Source organism: Notamacropus eugenii, chromosome 2 (assembly GCF_028372415.1).
Source record: "Notamacropus eugenii isolate mMacEug1 chromosome 2, mMacEug1.pri_v2, whole genome shotgun sequence".
Lineage (NCBI taxonomy): Eukaryota > Metazoa > Chordata > Mammalia > Diprotodontia > Macropodidae > Notamacropus > Notamacropus eugenii.
The window spans coordinates 78,548,347-78,569,501 of record NC_092873.1 but is presented as its reverse complement, the minus strand read 5'-3'; the positions used below and the strand labels follow the sequence as shown (position 1 = coordinate 78,569,501).

General features: G+C 45.3%; 2 protein-coding genes and 2 long non-coding RNA genes across 7 annotated transcripts; 2 read left to right on the top strand and 2 right to left on the bottom strand.

Annotated features, from left to right (window-relative positions):
* Positions 1–7,092: 7,092 nt before the first annotated feature.
* LOC140525641 (uncharacterized) lies at positions 7,093–19,532 on the bottom strand. The gene is made up of 3 exons (XR_011974080.1): positions 19,445–19,532; positions 8,833–8,895; positions 7,093–8,672 (listed from the first exon to the last, which is right to left on the bottom strand). It is a non-coding gene; the product is annotated as an uncharacterized lncRNA (long non-coding RNA).
* SPEM2 (SPEM family member 2) lies at positions 9,631–11,698 on the top strand. 2 transcript variants are annotated; one of them, XM_072641205.1, is made up of 3 exons: positions 9,631–9,838; positions 10,037–10,094; positions 10,312–11,698. In XM_072641205.1, exons 1-3 carry the CDS (start codon positions 9,719–9,721, stop codon positions 11,619–11,621), a joined length of 1,488 nt encoding a protein of 495 aa, XP_072497306.1. In that variant the 5' UTR covers positions 9,631–9,718; the 3' UTR covers positions 11,622–11,698. The 2 variants fall into 2 exon arrangements, with proteins under 2 accessions (XP_072497306.1, XP_072497307.1); XM_072641206.1 differs by having other exon boundaries at positions 9,636–9,838; positions 10,396–11,698.
* Positions 12,508–21,052, top strand: TMEM102 (transmembrane protein 102). 3 transcript variants are annotated; one of them, XM_072641202.1, is made up of 4 exons: positions 12,508–12,553; positions 13,009–13,066; positions 19,357–19,583; positions 19,694–21,052. In XM_072641202.1, the coding sequence occupies exons 3-4, from the start codon at positions 19,370–19,372 to the stop codon at positions 21,001–21,003; spliced, it is 1,524 nt and encodes a 507-aa protein (XP_072497303.1). In that variant the 5' UTR covers positions 12,508–12,553; positions 13,009–13,066; positions 19,357–19,369; the 3' UTR covers positions 21,004–21,052. The 3 variants fall into 3 exon arrangements, with proteins under 3 accessions (XP_072497303.1, XP_072497301.1, XP_072497302.1); XM_072641200.1 differs by lacking the exon at positions 12,508–12,553 and adding an exon at positions 12,565–12,747; XM_072641201.1 differs by lacking the exons at positions 12,508–12,553; positions 13,009–13,066 and adding an exon at positions 18,857–18,961.
* Positions 17,879–19,425, bottom strand: LOC140525640 (uncharacterized). The gene is made up of 2 exons (XR_011974079.1): positions 19,155–19,425; positions 17,879–18,080 (listed from the first exon to the last, which is right to left on the bottom strand). It is a non-coding gene; the product is annotated as an uncharacterized lncRNA (long non-coding RNA).
* Positions 21,053–21,155: the final 103 nt, after the last annotated feature.

The following is a 21,155-nucleotide window of genomic DNA, read 5'->3' as shown; positions in this document are numbered from 1 at the left end:
AGAGGACATGCATCTTGGTGAAGTTCCTAATTGACCCACAAGACAAAGAGAATCTCTCCAACTTTGCACTAAGGTCAGATAAACTGTTCCAGAGACCAGTGGTCAAAGGGGAGTACATAGATTACACAAAACTGACCCAAGGGATTGGGGTAGAGATTTTAAATCTCAAACTACCACTGCTCCACCATGAGCATGGGAAACAGACTCCCAGTTCCTCCAACCTGATCAGGTTGAGTAGAAAAGAAGAGCTGAAAGAATGGACTGAAAGAGCACTCAAAGGTGACCCAAAGCAGTCCCCTCTACAATAAGCTACTTAGACCAAAGCAGATTCTAACTTAGATCAAACAGTCCTCGTGGAAGGAGCCATGTGTTCTGGGGGTCAAATTGTTGTTCAGAATCATTCCTTGTAAAAGGACAAAAAAAAGAGGTCTGGTTTCAGAAGCTGGGAACACTCAATTTGGAAACCAAGTAAAAGATGTGTTCCCAAATAGTCAGGATTACATATTGCTACAATTATAGACAAGATAAGGACATGCATGTTAGATTTGCTCAAGGTAAGATTTGTTTGCCAGATGGTTACCAAAGTACATCAGGAAAGAGGGTTTAGGACAGGTGTCCCATTCCCCACTCTAGGCCTCTAAAGAACTCACCCCTGCCCATCAACCTTTCCTGGATCCTTTCCAACTGGGCTTATAGGCCCCTGTGCAGCTATGGATTGAAGGCATTGACCTCCTGATGTACTTGACATTGGATGCCAAGCTGACAATTCTATTCAGCTGTTTTATGAAGATTACTGGAGACATAAATCTCTACCACCCTTGTAGGGACATAGCCTACCTATATTTGAGTTATATATGGCATGTTGAGAATTTCCTAGTGGGGTCCTGGGTATCAGGAGAGAAGTGAAACTGTTGTCTTATAATGTGTAGACCCAGGAAATCCATGTGTAGTTTTGTCTCTCTTTCTTTGGAATAACTTTAGGCTGTAGAGTACCAGTAATTTTGTATGTAAGCTAGGTCTCAAAATTTAAATAGGGAACTGAATCACTGGCAGCTGTGGTGGTTTTCAGACTTCTCAAACCACAAACACCAAACACAACTTAGAAACACAACTTAGTAGGAAAGGTCTGTAGGACATAGGTGAGAGAAGAACACAGTCTGGACCCAGGGTGGCAGCAGCAGCAATGGCTGTTTCCAGTGCTCTTAGCTGGCAGTTGGTGGGAGGATTGAGTAGCTGATCAGAAAAGGATTGCAGGAATCTCTTTGCTGGTGCTGAGGCAGGCTTCTCTAGCTTTGCCTGTGCTTCAATTTGGGTTGCAGTCCTAGGTAGCAGTCCTGGGACAAGGAGGAGCATTGGTGTGGGGGAGCTCATGCAGTGGTGGAAAGAGAATCCTCCTCATAGTTCTAAGACAGAAAAGAGTGCTTGTGGCCACTCAAAGACAAGAGTACAGACCAGGAAAAGAGTAAACATCTCTCCTTTGATCAGTTTGGAAGAACTGAAAATTTACAGAAACATCTCTGAAAACAGCTGCACCAAACCCCTAAAACTTGGGACAATACACCCTTCACACTACCAAGAGCTAAAAAGTCAAGTAATTGGCTGGGGAAATTAGCAAACAGCAGGAAAAAAATCAGACTATAGAATCCTACTTTGGTGACAAAGACGGTCAAAACATACAACCAGAAGAAGACAACTAAGTCAAAGCTCCTACATCCAAAGCCTCTGAGAAAAAGTATGAATTGGTCACAGGGCATGGAAGAGCTCAAAAAGGATTCTGAAAATCAAGTAAGAGAGGTAGAGGAATAATTGGGAAGAGAAATGAGAGTTATGCAAGAAAATCATGAAAAATGTGTCAACAGCTTGCTAAAGGAGACTCCAAAAAATGCCAAAGAAAATAACATCTTAAAATTAGACTAATCTAAATGGCAAAAGTATCCAAAAGGCCAATGAGGAGGAGAATGCCTTAAAAAGCAGGACTGGGCAAATGGAAAAGAAGGTCCAAAAGCTCAATGAAGAAAATAATTCCTTTAAAAATTAGAATGGAGCAAATAGAAGCTAATGACTTTATGAGTAATGAAGAAATTATAAAACAAAACCAAAAGAATGAAAAAATAGAAGACAATGTGAAATATCTTATTGGAAAAACAATTGACCTGGAAAATTGATCCAAGATAGACAATTTAAAAATTATTGGACTACATGGAAGCCATAATCAAAAAAAGAACCTAGACATCATCTTTTAAGAAATTATCAAGGAAAACTGCCCTGACATTCTAGAACCAGAAGGCAAAATAGAAATGGAAAGAATCCACTGATCACCTTCTGAAAGAGATCCCAAAAGGAAAACTCCTAGGAATATTGTAGCCAAATTTCAGAGTTCCCAGGTCAAAAAGAAAATAGTGTAAACAGCCAGAAAGAAACAATTCAAGTATTGTGGAAACACAATCAGGATAACACAAGATTTAGCAGCTTTTGCATTGAGGAATCAAAGTACTTGGAATATAATATTCTGGAAGTCAAAGGAGTGAGGATTAAAAAAAAAAGAATCACCTACCCAGCAAAACTGAGTGTAATACTTCAGGGGAAAAATGGATATTAAATGAAATAGAGTACTTTGAAGCATTCTTAATGAAAAGACCAGAGCTGAATAGAAAATTTGACTTTCAATTACAAGACTCAAGAGAAGCATGAAAAGGTAAACAGGAAGGAGAAATCGTAAGGGACTTATTAAAGTTGAACTGTTTATATTCCTACATGAAAATATGATATTTGTAACTCATGAGACCTTTCTCAGTATTAGAGTAGTTAGAGGGATATACGTATAGACAAAGGGCACAGGGTAAGTTGAATATGTAGGGATGATATCTAAAAAATAAAATTAAGAGGTAAGAGAAGAATTTAATGAGAAGAGAAAGGGAGGTAGAATGGGGTAAATTATCTCACATAAAAAAGGAAAGGCAAAACTTTTAAAATGGAGGGGAAGAGCAGGAAGGTGAAAGGGAATGAACCTTATTCTCATTGGATTTGGCTTATGGAGGGGAATAACATACATACTCAATTGGGTATGAAAATTTATCTTACCCTACAGAAAAATAGGAGGAAGGGGATAAGGTGGGGGGAGGGGATGATAGAAGAGAGGGCAAATGGGAAGACAGGGTAATCAGAAGCAAACACTTTTGAGGAGGGATAGGGTCAAAAGAGAAAATAGAATAAATGGGGGACAGGATAGGATGAAGGGAAATATAGTCTTTCACAACATGACTGTTAATGGAAGCATTTTGCATGACTACACATGTATGAACTATATCAAATTACTTGCCTTCTCAATGAGGGTGGGGGAGGAGGAAGGAAGGGAAAGAATGTGGAACTTGAAGTTTTAAAAACAAATGTTAAAAATTGTTTTTACATGCAACCAGGAAATAAGATAAACAGGCAATGGGATATAGAAATCTATCTTGTCCTACAGGAAAATAGAAGGGAAGGGATAGGAGAAGTGGGGAGGGGGGAGGTGACAGAAGGAAGGGCAGATTGGGGGAAGGGGTAATCAGAAGGCATGTTGCCTTGGGGTGGGAGAGGGGACATATGAGGAGAAAGTTTGGAACTCACAATCTTATGACAGTGAATGTTGAAAACTAAAAATAAATAAATTAATAGAAAGAATGAAATACAAAACTTGCTTGGAATTCAAAGAAAAAAAGAAAAATCATTTTAAGAAACACATGGAGAAGTAGAGAAGTTCAAAAAGAAGCACAAACAAGCAGGACTTTTTTCACATACAATTTTTATTTTTTCTCAATTATATGTAAAGAATTAATATTCATTTTTTAAAATTTTAAATTCTATATTTTCCTTTCCTTTCCTCCTTCTTGAGAAGGCAAGCAATTTGATACAGAGTATATATGTGCAGTCATGAAAAACATATTTCCATATTATCCATGTTGCAAAAGAAAACACAGACAAAAAAATACCTCAAGAATAATAAAGAAAATAAAGAAAATGCATTAAAATTTCATCAGTTCTTTCTCTAGAGGTAAATGGCTTTTTTCATCATGAGTCCTTCAGAATTGTCTTGGAGAAGAGCTAAATCATTCACAGTTGATCATTGCACAATATTGCTATTATCATATACAATAGCTTCCCGATTCCACTGCTCATTTCACTTTGTATCACTTCATAAAAGTCTTTATGCTTTTCTGAAAGCATAAGCAGGACCATTTTAAAAGTAAGACGATCTAATCAATTCATTATATATATTTTTAAAAGGCAAACAATATGATATAGAGATTCCAAGTTTCACATATAATCCTCTTTTTGTGTTCTATGTTGTATATGAAAATACTTGACTTTTTAATTATGATTTTCAGAAAAATGTTTTTTTTTAAAAGAAAATTACTTTGGTGGCAATGTAGAAGATGGACTAGAGTGAGAAGAGATTTCAGGTAGGAAGCACAATTAATAAACTGTTGCAGTAATATAGGTAAGAGCTGATGAGGGCCTGAACTAAATTGGTGGTAGTGTGAATTAGAAAAGAAGTATTTGAGAGATGTGAGAGAAAGGAGTCCAGGATAAGGCCAAGGTCATCAACCAGGGAAACTAAAAGAATAGTGGTTCCTTTAACAAAAATAGGGAAGTTTGGAAGAGGGATTAATTAGGGAGGGAGGGAGATGATGAATTCTGTTTTGGAAATATCAAATTTGAAATGTATATGGGACATCCAGTTTGAAATGTCCAGGAGGCAGTTAGTGATGTAAGACTGAAACTCAAAAGAGACGTTTTGCGTATATTTATTTATCTCCTTATTTATTCATGTATCCATCTATTAATTATTTTAAAAATAAATAGAGATGACAATTAAACCCAGAGGGGCTGATGAAGTCAATGAGAAAAACAGTATAGAGAGTTCAGAGTTCTCAAACAGAATTTGGAGGAGCGCTCCCAGTTAGAGGGAGTGACTTGAAACATGAGCCAGCAAAGATGACTGAAAAGGAACAGTTAGAGAGATAAGAGGAGAACCAGGAGAGAGTAATGCAATGATAACCCAGAGAAGAGAATATGTAGGAGGACAGGTTGGTCAATGGTGCCAAATGTGAAGTCATGAAGTCTAAGGACTATGTAAATTCCATCAGAAGAGTACATTAGGCTATAGGACATGCCCAGGGGGCAACAGATATGATCTCCCTCAATGACTTCCAGTCTTTTTGAGAGAAATCACCCAAAAATTCCCCTCTACCAGTTGGACAACCTCACCTGACCTGTTATATCTTAGTTATCACTTGTGATTTCTAGTCTTATCATTATCCTGGATATAAACATCCAAATATAAATCCAAAACCAAACAACAATTTTAACAAATCAGTAGATCTCTCTTGCCTCTGTGATAAGATATCTTGGCATTTAAAGTTATTTACAATCTGGGTACAGCCTACTTTTCCAGGATTATTTCACATTAGTCTCCTTAATAAACTATATTCCAGACAAACTGTTCTGCCTTTTCCTCCTCAAACTCATCATTCTGTCTTCTGCCTCCATAACTTTCTACTCAATGTCCCTAATGCCTGTGTTAACAGGACTATCGAACAAAACCGATTCTTATTGGTCTGTGCAGAGGGCATCAGCTTATCTGACTGATGCAATTTCCTATATGTGGAAACCCTACTTCTGGGACAGTCATGATGTTTACACATGAAGATGCCTTGGAGAGATTTTGTCGCATGGGTGGATATTCTGTAACTGGTTCATGTTGGCTAACACCATGGTGAATGACAATCTCTTTAATTGGTGTCAGTTGTGGAACAAGAGCTAAAGGCATCTTTAAAAGGCCTTAATTGACCTCAGCCGCTTTCTTGGTTGAATCTGTCTCTTTCATTGAAGGCACTTGGTAAAAACAGTGCTGTAAGGGGAGAAATAGACAGTCCTTTCTCTACCTGAAGCCAACATGTAACCTATAAAATAAGCTTTTGTTATTTAACTTGGAGATTGTGTTTGTACTGTAGATAAGATTAATCTGGAGTCTCTAATATTGTGAGTTTCTAAAGGTCAAGGGAGCAATCGTCCCAGAATCTGAGATGATTGGTTTTACAGCCAGCTTAGCACATACGCCCCCTACAGGAACTGAAACAATGACCCATCGAGCCAAGGTTCTGTATTTTGAGATGAACTTGGTAGGACCAATGCTATGTAGAAACTGTATTGACGGGGAGCTCCCTCTCCCCAGAAACTGAAGTGGTATAGGAAAGAGTAGGTCTTTGTACTACAGGGAAAATGTTTGTCTTTTGTCATTGCTATATCTTCAAAGTAAATATCTATTTGTAAAAGCTATTTGATATTAACTAGCTAGCAACTTGCAGTTAGCTAGGAGGACAGAGTGAGCTGTGATGGTCTTAGAGAAATGATGTGCCAATCCTTCAGTGGTACTACTAGAACTCTGAGGGGGGCCTGGTCTGGCCCTAGGAGAGTGAGTCAGAGCATACTCACTATACCTTTCTTTAAGTCTTTTGATGAAAATGCTAAGCAACATAGAAACTGTGGATAAATCCCTGGGGCACTCCATTAGAAATTTCCTTCTAATCTATCTATCTATCTATCTATCTATCTATCTATCTATCTATCTATCTATCTATCTGTCTATCTATCTATCATACTCTATATCTCTATATACGTATATCTCTATCTATATGTGTATCTATCATACTCTATATCTCTATATATGTATATCTCTATCTGTATGTGGATAGATAGATAGATAGATAGATAGATAGATAGATAGATAGATAGATATCTGATATATATCCATTAAAAGAGTTATGCCATGTGAGGAGACCAGGGCTTTGCCCCAGGACATGAACAGTTAGAGGGTCCAGACAGAAAGTTGATGGACTCGAAGTGCAAAGTAAGGCAGACACGGCGCATTGTGGGTATTGATTTTGCTTCATTACACACATTTGTTACAAGTTTTTGTTTGTTTTGGTGTTGGGTTGTTTTTTTTTTTAAGGAAGAGGAGAGTGGGAGGAAGAAGTTAGGATAAGGTTAAGATTTCTTTCCCCAAAAAAGAGAAAAGAAGAAAAGTCAGAAGGAATCGTAAATAGGCAGGACTCTGAAAATTACATCGAATTTATTGTATATTTAAAAAGAAAAGCTAAACTATAGGGACCTACCATTTCACATATAGTTCCTCTCCTATTCTATAATGTATATAGAAATACTTATGGTATTTGGTGTTTAAGTTCAGAATAAAAATAAAAGTAAATGTATATTTTAAAATAACAATTGACTGTGGAGCTAGAAAAATTGATGCCTCAGGGATTTCTGAGCCAGAACCAAATGAGTATATGAAAGCATATGTCTTTCAATAGTCTTTTTCCTTTGACACTGTGAGAGGACAACAAGATTACACTGAGCTGTTTTCTAGCCTTAAACCAGGGAAGAGAAGGACAGTTACTCCCACCCAGACAACAATGACCACGAATACAAGACTGCTCCTATCTCTTCAGTGTTTTTTTCTCTAAGGAATTTCAAGGTGGGCATGTCCAGGCACAATGCCCTTTGAATTTGAAAGATGGCAAGAAAGGGGCAAAGAGTCCCATTGAAGCTAAATGGCAGTAATGGTGGTAGTGACCATCAGAGTGGCTCTGGTTAACATAATAGTAGTGAAAGCAACTGCAGCAAGACCAATAAGACCACTGAGGATGACTCGATGTGAACCTCAAAGAATGTGACCCCTTACGGCAGAAAGTGCTGAACAGGACCTCTGGAAAGGTAGGTATCCTAGGAGCCAGGTATGTACCAAATAGAGAACTACTCCTAAGGGAAACTTCATGAGGATTCCATAAAGGTAGAAAAGGACCTCCAGGGCCAAGGGTTGCTACATGTATTCTCTATAAATGTGTCTCACTACCATTGTGCTCTAAATTTCATTAGATTCTCCCCGTGGCTACTGTGTATATTTGTGGTAGAGTAAGCCTCAGGTTTTGGGGAAAATGTTTTATGCTAATTGGTCTTACGATTTCTTCTTTGTAAATACTTTTTCTAAATAAGTGAATTAACTTTAGTTGACTAAATAAGGATTCACACCAGTGGGGGCTCATGAGCAATAGTACTAGAAACCCAAACCTTCTGGGTTACCCCTAGAATCCTGAGAGTAGTAAGTAAACCCCAAGGCAAATGTAAGTGCACATTAGAGAAATGGCTTCAGAGGAGGTACTACACTAGGGATTCTAAGAGGTGAGGGTAAGGGAGAGACTTGGTTTGTCCAGTCCAATTTGGCAGCCGTTGTTGTCAAGGGGGTAGGGGGAGGAGACCTTTTCAAAAACTGAACTATGGAAGAAGAAGGATGTAGCATATGTAGAAAGAGTGCCCGCATGTGGTGAGGCCACATGTGTGATGAGGGTTTGTCTCCTGGCTCAAAAGGAGGCTCTTCTCTTCCCCCCCACCCCCTGAATCTTTCTCCAAGGAAGATATTAATTTCTACCAAGAGAGGAAGCAGGAAGCTGGAGTTGGAGGCTACCACTCTGTTCTCCTCAGCTCAACTAAGAGAGTCCCGGATCTCACCCAAGTGTTTCCAGTGTAGCAATCTGGGGGACAAGGGCATGATGGATTTCCTCCCATGTCTTCCCAGAGTCTTTTCCTTCAGCAGCCTGACATAGGGTTGGCATCTTATATCTTCCTTCTTGAAGCTGGAAGTCAGAAATGCCCAAAGTAAATAGGAGCTAGAAGAGTCCCTAAGATGACAAAAGAAGGCTAGAGCTCTTCATCCACCCCTTAAGAAGGGCAGAGTATTCACCACCATCAATGAGGAGAGAGTCCTACACCAATGGGCTCTGGGACATGGCTTACATTTCTCCTCTGGGCCAAAACTCTGCAGTTCCTTGCAAAGATCAACCAGTGCAGGTCCAAAACCTGTAAATAAATATACAGCATAAACACAAACATCAGTGCTTTAAAACTATTGTTGATTTTTCTGGCATCCCAGGTAACTATCTTTCAGTACCATGGAAACTAAAATAAAACAAATGTCTTTTAATAGTACATGCAGTACATATAAAGTATCACCCTAGGAGGATACCACAGGACAACATGTCTCACTACGTAACAGGATATGTAACACACTCCTGTCAATAGTAAATAGCAATCATTCAAAAGCAATACGCACTGCTAATTAACAAAGCAGAACTAGCTGTAGCAATAACACAACAACAGGTCTACGTAGAAAGTATAACTTATCTCTAAGCATCAGCATTTATGCACAACAATTAATAAACGCATTGTTATAGCACGAAAGTAACACAAATCACAGTCAAATGAACATAACAAAAAATAAGAAAAACAAGCATACAAGTATGTTAGAGGAGAGGGAAGGGAGGGAGAAGAAACATTTTAAGTGATTCTAAGTTTGGTAGCTGGGAAAATGGTAGTGCTATTTCCCTGAAGCAAAGGAGACTGATTCTGAAGGCCACGTTGATGAGAAGAGGTGAAAAAGATTCATCAAGACAGCTAAAGGAGATACTCTAAGACAAATGAATAGACAGGTGAAGGGATCAGAGCTCTCAGTAGCTCACTCTTCATTATGACCCTCTCTACCTAGCCCTATTATGACCCAACCCTATCCCCTTCAGGAACCACCTCTCCCTCCACACAGGAATCCTGGCCTCCTAGCGCCTGGCATGTGTAAGCTGTGGGCAGGGCCCGGGGTGGGGCCAGGTGACCCTGGGGACCCCCCACCATGGCTGAGAAGATGCGCTCTGGCCATAGGCCTGCCAGAAATCTCGATCCTGTAGATTTGATCCTTCTCCTCCTAAGCCTCATCATCCTGCTCAACCTTGGAGTCAATGTGATGATTCTGGTCAGGGATGGGCCCTGGTCAGATGCTACCTGGGCTTCTAGACAAGGGTGGATACTGGGAGGGTGGGAGAGAACAGCTGGGGAAGCCTGATGATTGGGAGAGAGGACAGGAGACAGGGAGGGATCAGGGGCCTTAGCACAAAATGCTTTCACACCCATTATCTTCTTTGATCCTCCCACCCCCATCACTATCCCTCAGATCTGGCGCAGTCTCACGAGTTCCCTACATGGAACATTGGATTTCTTTCAACCTAAAGGTGAGTGTGGGATGTGGGGAATGACCCTGATTTCCTTTCTTTTTGTTCTCTGACGCTCCCAGCCCTGTTGTTACCTGCTTGCTTCCATTCTCAAAGGGACAGATGTCTGGCCCTATGGCACCCCACATCCCACACAATTATTCCCCACAGGGAACCTGTATATTCAACTATCCAACTCCCCTCCCCAACTTCATTGCCTTTACCCTACTCCCAATAGATAAGATTCTCAAGAAACCCCAGCCTTCCATTAAGAAGCCATTAGGGGTCCCAACTCTGTGCATCCATTGCACTTTGGACCCAGTGGCTCTAAATGTGGCCCACCCTGCATCCAACCGACATCGCTTCCACCGTCAGCGATTGGGAAGTGGCCATGGCAGTTACTGGGGAAGCCAAAGGGGAAGCCGCCATAGTCGACGACACCGTGGCCACCATCGCCATCTTCAATACCATCACCACCCTCGAACATCCTTGCCCCCACCCCCTTCTCCCTTACCTGCAACCTCACCCACTTCCTTCTGTCACCAAGAAACCTGGGATACAGACTTAGAAGACAGTAAAGAGCCCTGGAACCAACACTCCAACTACCAGCAGAGTTGGGATAAAACTCATCCTGGAAACATCAGGCATTACAGGGAATATTGGAGCAGTTACTATCCAGGGAGCTCAAGTCTATCTCCTCAAGACCTGAGGCCTCCCAAAAGGGTGGAAGCAAAGTCTGAGTTGAGGCTAGAGACTTATTATCAGTCATCTCCAAACAGCTGGCCTCAGAATCTAAAAGAAAACATAGAAACTGGCCCACTTCCCACCTCCCCTCAATTCATACACAGGTTCCCTCCCAACCCATCTTGGATGCCTGGCACCCACAACCCCCTTCCTTCAGGTGGTCAGGTTTTTTATGATGGTTGGGAGGTGAGACAAAGGATCCGAGATGGGAAAAAGGGGGCTGATGTCCCCAGGACTCTCCATTCTGCACCTCGAAGCCCTGAGCCTCAAAGCTATGCTGAGAATGTTGCATCTAAACAGTCTGTGCGGCGTACCACAGTGCCCCTCATCTCAGCACATATCCCCCTGACTCGGACTCATGTCTCAGCAGGACATTTGCCCTTCAGCAGCCGGGATAGGCCAGAGATAAAACGGTGGGATGGAGAGCACAGAGAGTTATTACCCCATCGGACTACCTCTTTCAGCAGACTCCCCAACCATGAGACACAAAACCACAGTGGCTCTGCCCCAAATGACAACCTGATACCTGAGGTCTCCCAGCCCTTGTCTTATGTCTCAACACGTGTGGCAGTCAGAGCTCCAGCCCCTGACCCAGGCCGTGCACCTGCCTTCATCCCCCTCAGTAGGAGTCCAGGAGGTCTCACCAACTACCAAATGTATGACAGCCAGGAGCTGAAGCGGCAAGTTCAGGAAGGATATGGGCGTAGAGTTGAGGCCTTTTCCTACTCGCCTGCCACACCCCACATGGGTCCTTCCTCATCCTGGCACTCTCTACACAGAACTAAGGCTGGGAGACTGAAGTGAAAACCTTGAGGGCAGGTGATCCATGTAAAGAGAGACACTGTCAGAGATGGAGTGGGGAATAAAGAGGCCAACAGAGATTGCATGCTTCTGTCTTTGGTAGAGAAGGTCAAGGAGACCCTGGCTAGAGAGTCTGGTAGCTGTTTCCAAGATCTGACTCCTTGACTCCCCTACCCCCCATCCCACAGGTTTCTATCCTTCTAGCCATAGTTGCTAAGTCAAATGATAGGGAGGCAAGGCAATGTTCCCTGCCAACAAGACTTAATTTCTTACCTGATCGCTTGAACTGGTCAAGAGTGATACCCTGGGGCCCCATTATCCTTCCCTTCCTCCTTGGATTCTGTCCTCCCGTTTATCTAGAGGACCCCATCAACTCTCTGCTCTTTCCCTCTGCCTCCACCAGGGATTGTATATATCTACTGGAGTTGTAGGAGACAACACCGTGTTCTCTTGTAGGGAGATTTAAGTTATAACAGAAATCAAGAGACCTCTCCCCCACCCCAAACCCGGGTAGGCCACCAAAACATCTAGTACTGGTTTAAGAACTCCAGGTAGCACAGCTTAAAGAATACTTTTGGGAGGTCAGACATCTGGTCTCAACTCTGCCCTCAGGAATTGTGTGACCTTCAGCAAGTCACTGACCTCAGTTCTCCTCACCTGGAAAACGAAGGAGTTGAACTAAATAGGGCCTCAAGTCCCTTCCAACTTTGACATTCTATGCTCTGTGGTTCTATAACTGCTTATTTGAATGAATGAGTCAGCCCAGAAGCCCTGCTGCTTTTGGAACTGGCTGCTAAGGAACAGGAGGCCTACGAGCCTAAAACTGAGGGAGGCCTGAGGTAGGCGCCTTTATTCATCTCCCACCCTCATTGTGACCCTTCCCATTGTGACCCGGCACCTCCCCATCTCCTGCCACAGGAACCTCAGCTCCCAGGGTATGTGGGCAGGGTTGGGGGCTGGGGTATCCCAGGAGGCTCTGGGACCCCCAAAATGGGCAAGCAAGTCCTGCAAGTGGGCCCAAGTATACTCAAGACCCAAACCCAGCAAGTGCCAGGACCTGGGGGACTCCATCCTGTTACTTCTGGGGAGCGTGATCCTGCTGAATGTTGGAATGAATGCGGTGATGTTGGTCAGGGAGGGCATAAGCCCAGCATCCCTGTAGATAAAACAAGGGCTGGGGGGAGGTAGAGGTTAGGGAGGGGGAAGACAGGGAAATTGGGCACTAAGGGAGGCAGGATATCTGGGGTCCCTTGAGGGGAGAAGGGGATAGAGGCAGGGTTAACAAAAATGGGAACTGGATGGCATGTAGCTATTTGAGCCTAGAGGTACAGTCACCTGGACTTACCCTTGTTCACTCTATCCTCTATCCTCTTTCTCTCTAAACTCCCAGCTCTGGCGTCATTTGAAAGCCTCCCTCCGAATACTCTTCCATCACTTTGGGGAAAAAAGTGAGTGTGGGGCCTAGGGAGGCACCCTGAATCTATTCCCCTTGTCCTCTATCCTTCTCCTCCTCCCCTTTCCTATAATGACCCAAATTCCCCTTAAAAACTAAGGCTTCTCCTCCACCCCCAATTTCTTCCTTCTCCCTTCTCTCAGACCAGAAACAATGCCACCCAACCTGCATCTGCTGTACCATGGATCCCAAGAGCCTAATTCCCCGGGGCTCTCCCCATACCCATCAGCATCAAACCTGCCTGATGGGCCCTTCTCATAGCCTGGAATGGCACCCAGACACAGATGATGAGAAGGTCTCGAAGTGCCAATGGCTGCCACCCCAATGTGGCCACACTGGAGACCCAATGATCTCCAATGGACCACGGAGGCAGGGGAAAGGATTGGTGTCCAAGGCAGAAAAATGTTCCCATTCTCAGTCTGCTGGAGTTAGTACCAGCCCACTCCTGCGCCCTGAGACCCTTTTCTACCCTGGCCAAAAGCCTCAAAGCTCAAGGAACAGTGAGGATATAGAGTCCCAATCTGCCAGAGATATTAAGAAGCCATGCCAGATTTTCCTCTCCCCTTTCCCTGTTCCTCATCCCCAAGCTGGCCATGTGGTATATGATGCCAGGAAGATGAAAGGCCCAAACTGCCAGGTGGGAGAATCTGTAGAAGCTTTGTCCCTCTCTGCAGAGCCCGGCTCCCTGCAAGAGCTCGGTAAAAAGGGCCAAAATTTCATCTCCCAGACCCTGGAGAGGCCCTCCAATCTGCCCATTTTCCCAGATGACCACCCTGTGGAGCACATAGAGTACAGGGAGCAAAGAGTCAACTTTCCTAAAGGAAGGAAAGAGGGCACACTTTCCTGCAGCTTCAAGTCCCATACTGATACAGTTTATTCTGAGAGGAACTTTCTACTTTCCCCAAATTCTGCCTGTTTACAGCCCTGTGACTACTCCACTTTTCCCTGCCGTACTTCTACCCCTTCCCAGTCACCCTGTCCTTCTGAAATCCCCCTACCTGGTTGGATTCCATTGCACCAACAACAGCCTTCAAAGGTGTTTGTAGAACCTCTAGAAGTTTCAAAGGGTGAGATGGCTTGTGATATACAGAAAGCATCAGAGGTCTTCACTCTTGCTCAGACCCATTACCCCCAAGGACGGAACCAAAATTGGGTGTACAAGTCTCTGGAAATGCCCATGCAGAACCGGCCACCGCTCCATCAGATGCCTCCGAGCAAGGGGTCTGGTTTGGCGACTGGGCATGTGGTCTTTGATGCCAGGCAGCTCAGGCTAAACAAGGAATATGCCAGAGGCTGTGTCCCCAGGGCTTCCTACAGTCCTAAAACCCCCCTCTGACTGTTCCAGGGAAAAGCAGAGGGAAGACTGGGAATACTAGTCCATGACAAAGACTTGGGGAAAAGCATGGCAATAAAGGGAGAGGTATAAAAAGGAAAAAGATTCGCATGGTGGTATTCAGGGACCAATGAAATCCCAAGCCTCATTAGCTTCTATGGTCATGGAGAAGAGTCCTGAATAGATCTTTGAGGTAGCTGACCTTTCTTAACTCTATTTTATTTAGATCCTGTTAGGCAGTCAAAAGGGCTTTAGGACCTCTAGAACCCATGTGGGGGGAGGTGGCACAGAGAAGACACAGGGTGGTAGAATTTGGAGCTGAAAGGGACTTAGACACCAATTTGGTCCAATTTCCTGATTTTAAAATGGGGAAACTGAGGCTCAGTGACTGCTCAAAGTAGTAGGATGATGTAAGTAAGTAGCAGAGCCAGGATTTGAAGGCTGTTCTACTCATCTCAAATCCAAATCAATTGGGATGGACTAGACAATCAATGAGGTCCCTTCCAGCTCTCAAATTCTATCGTGTGAAATACAGAGCTCTTCCAACTACATAGATTATCCTCCAATAAGGCCCCATGAATCTTGAGGTCTGGGGATTGTTCTCCCATAAAAATGTAGACCATAGACCACTATAAATCTAGACACTCTCAGTCTCCAGTTTAACCCCCCTCACTTGTCAAGAGGCTCCAGGAGTTCCTTTCCCTTTCCCAATTCTGGGCTTAGTCTGCTTTGTCTGAGGAGGCAGGCTCCTTCAGCTGCCATCCACATTTCCCTTAGGGGCTCCAGTTTAGCTCTAAGTTTGAGAGGGAAGAAAGGCATTTCCCCAAGAATGACCCTGGGCCTACAGAGCCCTGTGAATGTTGCCCTCATTAGAGGTCAGCTAGGTGGCTCAGTGGATAGAGCACTGGGCTGGGAGTTAGTAAGACCTGAATTCAAATTTGGCTTTAAACATTTATTAGCTGTGTGTCCATGGGCAAGTTACTTGACTGGCTCAGTGTCCTCAATTTATAAAATGGGGATAATAACCTACCTCACAGGGTTGTTGGGAGGATCAGATGAGCTACTATTTGCAAAGCACTTAGCACGTTGCACACAAGTAATGGGTGTTTAATAAGTGAATGTTCCCTTCCCCCTTTCTCTTCTTCCACAAGAGCAGAGTGTTTACCTGGATACTTAGACCCACAACATAAGCCTTTTTTAACCATAACTGAAGTACGTATTTAATCCTCAGCAGCAGCCTCTCCCTCATGAGACATAGTACAAAAAATCAGAAGAATATGAGTTAAAATCCAATCTCTGTGTTCAACTTTGGTCAAGTCACTTTCCCACATTGTCAAAGGAGAGATGTAGATTATGGTCTTTTTTTTTTTTTCCGATTATAAGTCCTATGATCCATAATACAGAACTAAATTTGGCCTGAGTCAGAGGGGTTTGCTCTAAACTGGCAGTGTCTGACTCCAAATCTGAAGTCCAAATCTGAAAGGACAGGCAAATCAAGTCTTGCTCCTGGTCAATCTGTCATTTATTAAGTGTCAGGCACTCGGTTAAGTGCTACAAAGGCAAAACAATCCTTCCTAAAAACGTCCATCCTAGTAGAGAGACAACACAAAAACAACTGGTTACAGACATGGTATATACAGAGTAAATAGAATGTAAGAGGGGTGGGAAAAGCACCCCCCCCCCCCAAAAAGGGAGGTGGGATTGGGGTGATTTTCCTTTTTGGGGGTTCCCTTCCTCCTGCCCTTGTTCTCCCATTTGCTGAGTTCCTGCAGTTATCCTCCCATTTTCTCAGTGCCAGGAGCCTACTCCTCAGAAGCCTTGTCTCGTAGATCTGGGAAGCTAATTTGAACTGTTCATTTAGACTTCTGGTCAGGGGTGAACATCGATTTCTGCTTCAATAATAGAGTGCCTAGTTTTCTCATCTCCCCTTCCCCCCATTAATGTCTTGGTCTTGAAGCCCTGAACTCTGGCTGACCTTATCCTTTCCTCTGAGCATATTATGGTCCTGACTTTTCCCATCTGGTCTAATAATGCAGCCTGTAACTCAAGCCCTAGTTATTACAAATACTTGCCTTTTTGTCAAAGTATTTAGAGTTTAAAGGGACCATTTTGGGGGAATTTCTAGTGGGACAATTCTCTCTTATCAATACAGAAAGGCAACTTTCTGTAACTTACACTCTTGGAAAAATGCTTGGGGTACTCAGAAGTTGAATGTGTCGGTGACTTCACACTACAAGGACCTGAACCTGACTCCAGATTTGGCCCTCTAGATCCACTAAGCTGGGTTGTCTTTATAAGGTTTAGAGATTCATCCAGATACTTCTTTTTACTGACAGGAAAACTGAGGCTCAGAGTACTTAAAAGATTTGTGCAGGTTCACTTAGTCTCCCTAGATCGGACCATGATTATAATGGGGAAACCAGGGGCTCAGTTACTGTCAGTAATATCTTAAAAATTGTAGAAAATGGCCGTGGAGTCAGGAGGACCTGAGTTCAAATCCAGCCTCAGATACTTGAACTTACTAGCTGTGTTACCTTGGGTAAGTCACTTAACCCCAATTGCCTTGCCTTCCCCCCCCAAAAAAATTGTAGAAAATGGGAGAGGTGCACTGATGAAGAAATGTGACCTAAGTAGTCCTATCCAATCAGTCAGATTAAATGCTGGTTCAAGGATTGGACTTGGGCAATAATAGTTTCTGTCACTTTAACTAAGTCTCCAGTGGAATACCCCAGGGAACCATGCTTGGTCATGTTCTGTTTTACATTTTTATCAGTTCCTTTGATAGATGGCATGCTTACCAAGTTTGTAGATGATACAGATCTAAGAGTATTACATACTAAATGATAGAAAAGGCTCTTGATAGACTTGAGCCTTGGGTTCAGTTTAATATAGTGATAAATATAAAGTCTTACATTTGAATTCAATCAACCAACTTCATAATACAAGCAGTTTGTCAGGAAAAATTTGGTGGATATGAGATTTAGTGGACTGTAAGATCCCTCATTGTAGGGTGTGGGGACTCTTGTGGATTGTAAGTGGATTGATAAACTAGCCCCCCAAAATCCTGTGATCTTGGGATTCATTAAAACATAGCTTCCAGGAATAAAGGAAGGCTAGTCCCTCTGTATTCTGTCTTGGTCAGGCACACAAATGGCCTATTGTGTTCAGTTCTGTTTGCTCCAGTTTAAGAAGGACATTGATGAGCTACAGGGAATTACAGGCAATTAGAGGTGGCACAGAGCACAAGAATTGTAGTCAAGACAAGCATGATTTGAAATACAGCTGCAAACGCTTATTAGCTGTGTGACCCAGGCCAAATCACTTAACCTCTGTCTCCCTCAGTTTTCTCACCTGCAAAATGAGGTTACAAATAGCTACCTCCCAAATTGTAAAAATAACCTACCTCCCAGGGTTGTGGTGAGGATAAAATGTAAAAGCGTAAATAAAGTACTTTGTGAACCTAAAAGCACTATATAGATTATATTATTATAATAAGTTTATTATTATCATAATGGTCCAGAGGAGGTCAAGCAAGATGGTGAAGGATATACTTGGAGCTCTTGATTAGCTGATCATGAGGAACTGTGGATGTTTTAACTTAGCAAGGACTTGATGACTGTCTCCAAGTATTTGAAGGTTATCATGTCAAAAGCAGATGACACTTTTTTGTTCGGCCCTGAAAGGCAGAATCAAGATCATAGATGGAAGTTTGAAAGTTAGACTTGATGTCAAAAACACGTTGTGTTAAGTCATTTCAGACTCCTTGTGACCCCTTTTTAGCAGAGATACTGGAGTGGTTTGCCATTTCTCCAGCTCATTTTTACAGATGAGGAAGCCGAAGCAAACAGGGCTCAGTGACTTTGCCCACCATCACACGTGTCTGTGGCTGGATTTGAACTGCAATCTCCCTGACTCGGGGCGCCACCGAACTGCCCCGCCCCATGAATTCGAGCTGTCTAAAAGGGAACTGGACTATTTGGACTACTTCTTCATAAGCATAATCTTTAAGATTACCACTTGTCTAGTAGTTGTACAGTGAGGTTAGAGTTGGACTTGACGGCTGCTATAAAATTCAGTTTATCTGTCTAGGACGCTCCACCCATACCCTGACTAGACAGTAGAGCGCAGCAGAGGACCAGTTGGCTTGGAAAGACCACTCCCAGACACGGCTTGGGGACACGGAAAATAACTATATTTTCTAGCATGCACCCCTTGCCTCCCTCCCAAGTGAATTCTGAACACTATATTTACTGGAAAGAGCTGAGAGAATGGGAGGGAGGGACGGTGAGAGAGGGCTCAGCTCCCAGGACAATTCAGAAACGTCTCTGAAACCTGGAGCTAGGGAAAAGGAACCAAGGCATGGGGTGGGGCCAGAACTTTGCCAGTTAGAGCCTGGGCAGAGAGGGGTGTAGCCTCAGGTAAAAGGGGCGGGTCCTGGTGGAGAGAAGGAAGTTACCCGTAGGATTTTCTCCGAAGCTTTCTCCCGTTTTCTTTTCACTCCCTGCGGTCGCCTGAGGTCCTTGGCCATCATCCCCCGACCCCACCCCCAAATTACAGGTAAGGGAAGGGAACTCTTGGGGCTTCTGGCACTCAGAACTAGGGATGAGACTAGACTGCAGAGTCCGGGGCTGAACTTGGGGTGGGGGTGGGAGGAGACAGCTTTTTTTTTTAAAGCACCTGTCAGGTCTAACTGGTACTTAGAAGACTAGGGAGTTCGCATGTTGGGGGAGGGGGTAGTCTGGGGACACACCTGGAGGGCAGGGGTGGACACCGGAGAATATTTGTGCATTTTCCACTTAAATGAACAAGAACTCCGTAGCCTCCCAGGGCGTAGGCGCCTCTAGAACACAAGGTAGGTTGAGGTGCAGAGGAAAGAAGGAGTGTGTGGACTCGGCCCGAGTTACCAGAATGACTTGAGCCCCATTTTCCCTTTCTCCCCGCCGCGTCCTTAGCTTCAGTCCCCATATGGCTTCCGCAGTCTGGGGGGGCACCCCCTGGTGGGGTCCGCCACCCCCAGCCCCTGCCCGTCCCCTCACGGACCTTGACTTCTGCTCCGGAGCGCAGCTGCAGGAGCTGACTCAACTGATCCAAGAGCTCGGGGTTCAGGAGAGCTGGCACGGGGGGCCGAAGCCCGGGAAAGATCTCCTCCGGGCTAAGGACTTTGTCTTCTCTCTGCTCAGTAAGTGTGTCACCTGTGGTCCCTCCTGTCCTTTCTCCAGCGCCCCCGCTCGAGTTCTCAGGCCTGCCCCGTAGAGAGCCCCTCGACTGACCCCCTCCCCTTATCCTCAGGTCTCATCCACCGACGGGACCCCCGGCTTCCTGAGCAAACAGAGCTCCTGCTCCTCCGCGGTGGAGTCCGCGAGGGCTCTCTCGATCTGGGGCCTGGACCCCTGGGCCCCTACGTCAGGGGGCCCCACTACGACGCCGGCTTCACGCTCCTGGTGCCCTTGCTCCGGCTGGACTGCGACGGGGTAAGGCCTGACCTCGAGCTGGAATCTGGCAACGTATGGCTCCGCCTCCCAGCGCGAGTGGGCGGGGCCTCGGCCCTGGAGGCTTGGTGCGACTGCCTAGGGCCCTCCGCCCCGGCCGGGCTGGAGGGGAAGCGGGCGGTAAAAGAGGCGTGCCCATTGGAGAAGCCTCCGTGTGACGTCACCGGGCCCGAGACTGCGGCGGCGTCCGCGCGGGTGCTAGAAGACGCCGACCCCAAGTCGCCACAGCCTACGGAAGAGGAGCGCGGCGACTTGAGGGATTCGGGAGAGCTCGGCTTATTGAAGGAACCGCACAGTGACGTCACAGAGCAACTCCCCGGACAGCCAGTCCCGGAGCCTGAGGGGCGGGGCCCTCAGGAAAACTGGCCCTCTTTGTGCCCCACCCAAGTGGCTGCCTGGTTTTATTCCTCGCTAGCTGCTGTATCTGTCTCCTTGACCCCGGACCCCGGTGCGGTGCGCCTGATCCATGCCGCCCGCCACGCCGGAGTCACTACCATTCTTCTGTGCACCCCGGGCCCTCCCCCCCGGGTCTTGCTCTTTGACTTGGTGCCAGGGGTCTCCGTGGCCGGCTGGCCCGATAGAACCCGGACCCACGCCTGGATGGGTCCCGTGGCCGCTGGGCCTACCGCCTGCTACCTCGTGCCGGGCTACAGAGCCAAAAAGGAGGATGGGCTCTGCTGGCGGATTTGCTTTGCCCGCCAGGAGCTGGCTCTCAAGGCCCGCATCCCCCAACCTCTGCTTCAGGCACACGCCGCCGCCCAGGCTGTGCTACGCCCCCTGGTGGCCGGGGCCGGCTGCGCCGCTCCCTACCTCCTGCGAACCCTGCTCTACTGGGCCTGCGAGCGACTCCCGGCCCTGTATTTGGGGCGACCCGAGAACGCCGGGGCTTGTTGCCTCGGGCTGCTGGACGAGTTAAGCCGCGGGCTCGAGGCTGGGGCACTGCCTGACTACTTCCTGGAAGGGCGGGAGCTGGTGGCCGGGGAGGGGGCCACGGAGCTGGCCGGGTCTCTGGCCCGACTCCGGGGGGACCCTGTAGGGGCTCTGCGAACTGCCGTGGAGGAGGCCAAGAAGGCGCGGAAAGGGGGCGGGGTGGTGGGCGGGGGTCATTAAAATATTTACAGCTCGATGGGTGGGCGGGGGGCATTAAAATATTTACAGCTGGATGGAGACAAGAATTTTTTTTTTCCAACCTCCTTCATGCCCGTCTCTCCCAATCAGTGACATAACTCTTTCTGGGAGACCTAGCCCTCGAACTTTCTGTG

Coding starts and splice junctions, on each gene's coding strand:
- SPEM2 (XM_072641205.1), top strand. CDS start 9,719: ATGGCTGAGAAGATGCGCTCTGGCCATAGGCCTGCCAGAAATCTCGAT. Junction 9,839..10,036: donor GAGTCAATGTGATGATTCTG/GTCAGGGATGGG, acceptor ACTATCCCTCAG/ATCTGGCGCAGTCTCACGAG. Junction 10,095..10,311: donor GGATTTCTTTCAACCTAAAG/GTGAGTGTGGGA, acceptor TACTCCCAATAG/ATAAGATTCTCAAGAAACCC.
- TMEM102 (XM_072641200.1), top strand. CDS start 12,609: ATGGGCAAGCAAGTCCTGCAAGTGGGCCCAAGTATACTCAAGACCCAA. Junction 12,748..13,008: donor GAATGAATGCGGTGATGTTG/GTCAGGGAGGGC, acceptor CTAAACTCCCAG/CTCTGGCGTCATTTGAAAGC. Junction 13,067..19,356: donor CCATCACTTTGGGGAAAAAA/GTGAGTGTGGGG, acceptor CCGCGTCCTTAG/CTTCAGTCCCCATATGGCTT.